At 38.5% G+C, this 6,000-nt stretch overlaps 1 protein-coding gene across 2 annotated transcripts in view; it reads left to right on the forward strand.

The window, feature by feature from the left end:
- Nucleotides 1-3,274, forward strand: part of pdia3 (protein disulfide isomerase family A, member 3) — a 47,495-nt gene extending 44,221 nt beyond the window's left edge. For both annotated transcript variants that reach the window (XM_028791413.2, XM_028791414.2), the window contains exons 12-13: nt 436-493; nt 3,011-3,274. In XM_028791413.2, coding sequence (XP_028647246.2) covers nt 436-493; nt 3,011-3,124 — 172 coding nt within the window. In that variant the 3' untranslated portion in view covers nt 3,125-3,274. The remainder of the gene's footprint in view (nt 1-435; nt 494-3,010) is intronic.
- Nucleotides 3,275-6,000: the final 2,726 nt, after the last annotated feature.

Consider the following 6,000-nt stretch of genomic DNA (forward strand, 5'->3'; position numbering starts at 1 on the left):
AGTAAGCCTGAATGTTCATTAATATAAAACATAAATAGAAGATTAGAAGCAGTTGTTGGAATGAAAAATATACTTTAAGTTTCTCCCCACCACAAATTGGAAACTTCAATCTGTGACCTGATAACAGCTGAGTTATTGTATAATATACAATTTAACATCCTGCTTCCGTTTCTAACTTTTGATTTGCAACCCAAGGCAACATCACTCAGGTTAAGGCAGGTGATTGAAAATTCACTTAATAGAATCCAAACTTAAACAACTCTGCTCCCTTAAATGGTACTGTCCTCTTGCAGACTGCAATTGTATATTTTGCTTCTTGTTGATTTAACCTTTGTTAAACAGAGTTCAGCTACCTTGGAAAGGTGATGGATTACCGTTTTTGTGATCAAGTTTCATGTGATACGGTTTTCTAATTTGTGGTGGTTTCTGTTGCAGCTTTCCCACAATTTTCTTTGCCCCTGCTGGAAAGAAGCAAACTCCAAAGAAATATGAGGTTTGTATGATGGAACATTTTTTTTTCTGTTAAATATATTTAACTTTAATACACTTCATTTAGAGTGCTTTGCAAATATTCAAAGAAATACAATAGGAGTAAAAGTAGACCTTATAATACAGGATAAAGATATATATTATTAAATACCAAGTAAAAGAAATGAATGGTAAAGTTCTGAGTCGGATTAAGAAAAAGAAAAAAAAAAAAAAGCTGAGTATATAGCACACTTTATTCATACATGTAAGCGTAAACATAAATGTTGGTGTCACCCATGAGGGATAGGATAAAAGCCGATTTTAGTATCTGTTTTAGAGGCATTTACTGGAAGGACACCAGTCATTCAGTGGCTACTTATTTACTCTGATATTGTAACCTGGCTGAAACTTTTAGATCTGAACAAAGTAAATATACCTTAATCGGGTTGACTTGTTTAGACACAATCTTCCCCTCAATTGTATGACCTATTCAGATGGAAATCCTCAATGATCAATATAGTCAGTTTTAATGCACCAGTAAGTACCAGGAGCAGCATTTTGGGGGGTGGCAAGTGGGGCGACCATCCCAGGCCCCATGCCTAAGGGAACCCCATTTTTGAGGTCCAAGTGTCCCATTTGAGTGGATTTGTCAAGTTGTATTCACCTGTGTGTGAGTGGGTGGATGTATATGTATATATATGTATGTATGTATGTGTGTATAATATATAAAATATTTGAAATGCTTTTAAAAGGAAACCTTTTAAAATCCCTCTTCAAGGTCAAATTCCGTACATGTCCATCGCCCCACCTTCATCGCCCGAAAAGGGTTGCCAGTATAATCCCTTATTAAAATAGGTATAGCCCATTAGTCGCTGGGTTGGCTTCTCCTATCTATATAGAAGACATTGCATCCAGATTAGACTACGAAGATGTCCTCAACTTTTCCAATCGGAAGGCAAGAAAAGTGGATTGAATTTTCGTTTCCCAATCTGGAAACCGGTAAGAGATTTCATGATGATCCTGCGTTCATTTCACACTTCTGTTGAAACGCTGAAACTCCATTTATTTGTAGGCTGTAAACATGTCTGACTATTAATGCACAAAAACATGTTGCGCTAATAACGGCTGACATGACCTCAACATGAGTTATGACTGACCTCCTGCATATCGAGACTCGGAGTATACTTGTAATTTGGGTACTTTTCTAGAAGAGGCCCTGCTAATTTCCACATGACACCGCATCACATTTCACACTGTCATGGTATTGTCATGAATTATGAATTGCACTTTAAGATTATATCATATTTTGATAGTCTATCTTACAAAAGTTTAGCTAAATACTGTAGTGAGAATCTGGTGTATGTAAACTTTTTTTTTTTTTTTTTTTAATTTGCACACAACTTTTAATACAGTCCACACATACCGATAACAGCATTTGACGTAACCGGCCCCACATGGGGTTGGTCAACCCCCGCACACCCCTAAGGTTGCCTCTGGTTAAGTACCTCTCCCCTTTTTTGCTCTGACTTTTAGTGTATGCTTTCTTTGCCCCATTTTATCAGCCCCTTATTCTAAAAACAATGCTCTTGCATTTAAAAGGGGGACGATCCCTTCACCCCCCCCCCCCCCCCATGGCAAATCAACCACTTCCCCCAGTTGAGGTTTTTCAGCATAGTACAAATCCAAAATCCAGGAAATGGGCAAATCTAACGGAGCAAGCAAGCACCATGTCAGTAAGGCAGAGTGGCACAGCTGCCGAGAGTGACTTGAGGTCTCCAGAGGGTAAACTGCTCTTGGAGTTTTGTTTTGACTCATACAAATATTTGTTCTGGAAGTTTTATGACATAAAATAAGAAAAATCTGTTGGTGGGAAAGTAGGAAATTGTAGTCTGGGTTAGATGGAACACCACGGTGAAAATGCTTGAAGTTTTTTATTCAGAGAGGAATTGAAGCAAGTGTGTGCTTGATACCAAAGGGAAGTTTCTGAAATAGATGACGCATCACTTCTGGTCAGAGTATTACCCCTTTTTCAACTTGCAGTGTGCCCTTTTAAGTGCAGTGTCTGTCGTGACTGCGTTTAATTTCTGTTAAGGCAATGATTCTTTTTGTTTTAAAGGATGTTATTGTGTCAGGAACAATTACACCTCATGCAGTTTTGGCATATAATTTGTGTGGTAATAGTATATATACATTGGTCCCTCTTATCAATATTGCTGCTTTTTGCAAACATTTGCATGGAAGATTGTTTATATGTACTTATTTTCTCCTTCATTGCCTTTACCTTCTTAACTGTTTAGAACAACTTGGCTTTTAGAACCTGTTCATCCTCCATACCAAGTAGGGAATGTGATTTCTGAAGTCTTGAGATACAGTATAAAAATCTTATTTCATTAGGTTATTAGCATACATTTTATGAAGCAGTAACTTACCTACATTATGAATTACTGTGATGTACAGTATCTGTTCTTTACTGAAATCTTTATTGTAAGAAGTGCTAAATCATTCTTTGGTATTAAGATGCTTTCTTTTTGTATTCCTACAGGGTGCCCGTGAAGTAAGTGACTTCATTAGCTATCTGAAGAAGGAGGCATCAAATCCCTTAGTGTTAAAAGAAGAGGAGAAATCAAAAAAGAAGAAAAAGAAGACTGAATTGTAAATCAAGAGCACGAGAGAAGAAAATGAACACATTTCTTAATTAAAAGCAATCTATAGAGTATTGTCAAATGTTTTACACACGTGATCTTGAGCAGTCCTGCTATGGACATATTGTGTCATGAGCACTGAGATGGTTATGTGAAGAGGGATCTTTTTCATTCACTTTTAGATGCCCCCAAGGAGGAACGTTTCCATTCCAAAATGTCATGTCTTGTTTCCTTGGGTTGATGCAATCTTCATTTGGAGAAAAATTGTGACTGTTTTTTTGCAGTTTGGGTGGGAATTTATTTCTGATCTTTTGTTTGTGACTGGGGATTTTCGTGGGGGTTTTTAATAAATTTTGGGAGGAGTTTAAATCAATAAAGCCCCATTTAAAAAAATTTTTTTTTTTTTTTTTTTTAAATGGGCGGTGTCGGGTGTGAATCAGTACCGTGTTGATAAAGTGATAGTTTAGGTTACAAATGCAACTCATGATAATAATCAGTAGTTCCACCACTTTGCCCAATTTTAGAACTTCATATTTCCAATATACCAAGTCGTAATCCTTAATTTATTTACTGCCTCACTTTAGTCTCCATTGCCCCCAAACCGGCTTAAACACAGTGCATCAAGTCCATATCCAACATTAAACTGGGTTCCCCTACCTGTGGTTTAGCTTAATCGCACAACTTTGTCTGGCAAGACATGGGAGTGTGCAGAGGGCACCATTTGTACCATTCCCATGCTGTGTTGCTCTTTTATCTGAGTGGGTATGGGAACAGGCATTTAAAGTTAGACCCCACTCCTAATGACCGCCTCCATCAGTTTTCTTATAAAACTTGCAAGATGTACAGTAACTTTTTTTTTTCCTCCCCCCTAACCCCAGATCATAGAGGTTGCATTGAACAGAAGGAGTAGAATATCTACAGGAGCCTGAGTGGAAGGAGAAAAGTGCAAGTTTTCATGGTATGGAAGAATTGACAGCAGTGCTGGATTTAGTTAACCTCTAGCCATCCCTGGGGGGGGGGGGGGGTTTGGCAGGTGTCCTGGATAATAGACGGTCTGTTAGGCCGACCACAGTTTGTAAGAGTTGGACTGTTTCTGATGCAAGTGTGAGTAACACGAGGAACAGTCCTGTTTCCTTTTCTCTTCCCACTACACCAGTGGCTCCCAAACTCGATCCTGGGGCCCCACATCTTGTGCAGATTCACAATTGATGGTAATAATCAATAGCAACTTCTCATTTAATTAGTTTTTTTTTTTTAAACTCTTGTCGTTATTCTGCATTCAGCAAAACAGTGTGGTTTTTACATTTACAAGACATTTAGCAATATTTGTCTTTTTCTAAAGCTATAAATGCTTAACTTTTTTTCTTTTGGTGTTTTCCTATTTTTTCCCTTTTCCGATGTAGTTTGCTCTCTTAATTTAACCCTAATGGTGACAATTTAACAGGCGGCATGCTGAAAGCTGCAACGACTTCAGTGTCAGACCCACTAACTATTGAATAATCAATTAAATAACCAGAACACCTGGAAAAGCAGAATGAAAATTAGGTTGAAAATACTATTAACTTAAAAACAAAACTACGTATTCTCCATATAACTACAACTTCCCCATATAACTGCTTATTACATTTTAATAAATATCTACCAAACTTAGTTTGTACTTTCTACATTGGCTCCAAAACCCAGCACCTGGGAAATACTGTCTCACTTAATTAGGGTAAGAGTCCAATGAAAAATGGATGTTGATTGGAACAAAAACCTGCAACCACAGTGGGTCCCCAGGATCAAGTTTGGGAACCACTGCTCTACACCTCAGACTATAAATATATCACCCAAGTCCTGTCACTTGCAGAAATTCACAGATGAATTTTCAATGATTATGTACTTGTGATGTGTAGTGATGAAGGGGATGAGACAGTGTCAGTCAGGGGGAGAAGTTTGTTTCTTGGTGCAAAGAGAATTGTCTACATTGTAATATCAGCAAAGCCAAGGACCTGGTTATAGACTTTAGCTGCACCAAAGAGCCTCTTCGTACAGTCACTAGTCAAAGAGTGGATGTAGAGGTGGTCCACTTATACAGGTACCGGGGGGGGGGGGGGGGGGGGGGGGGGTGTCTACATTAATGACAGTTCCACTGTGTTGAGACCAGTCCAACCTATATAAGAGAAGGCTCTTCCTTAGAAGACTGTGTTCCTTTAATGGGGGAAGTGACATCCTTCACATCTTCTATAACTCTGTGAAGGCTGGTGCAGTTTTTCTTGGTAGCATTGTGCTCAACTGGTAATATCACTTCAAGGGAGGCCTACCAACAACATGCTAATTAAAAGGGCAAGCTCAGTTATGGGACACTCTGGAGGCACTAGAGGAGGAGAGAATTTTTAAAAAGTGCATTATGAACAATGCTGCACATCCTCTCTCGAACGCACAGTACTTTTATCCCAATATGTTGTGTGTCATGAAACACAACTTCGACTCCTTTATACCAACAGCAGTATGTCTGCATGATGACTTGCTGTTACTGTGGCTTTCTTTTGAATCTTCTTGCTTTATCCTCCTGTCTATGTTCAGACCAAAGGGTGTGTACTTAGCAATCTATTTATGTATTTAAGAACTTCTGTAAAAAGCCAAAGTTTCCCTTGGGGCAAATAAAATTATCTCTCCTTGAATTGGTAGAAGTGAGGAGTCTTGGGGGTGAGTTGGTCTTCTGGGGTGCTTCAGTGTCTAGAGATTGTAATAGGTGTAGAATTGAATGGGCATGTTGATGATTTATGAGGAGTCCATTGGGTCATCAGCTTTGCTACTAGGACTGTAGAGATTGAGAGGATTTTGGAGTTTAATGATGCAACGGAAATGGTTGTGTAAAATACTGCTTTTAAGAAGTATTGAAACACTG

This window comes from Erpetoichthys calabaricus, chromosome 17 (genome assembly GCF_900747795.2).
Source record: "Erpetoichthys calabaricus chromosome 17, fErpCal1.3, whole genome shotgun sequence".
In the NCBI taxonomy this organism is placed as follows: Eukaryota; Metazoa; Chordata; class Cladistia; order Polypteriformes; family Polypteridae; genus Erpetoichthys; species Erpetoichthys calabaricus.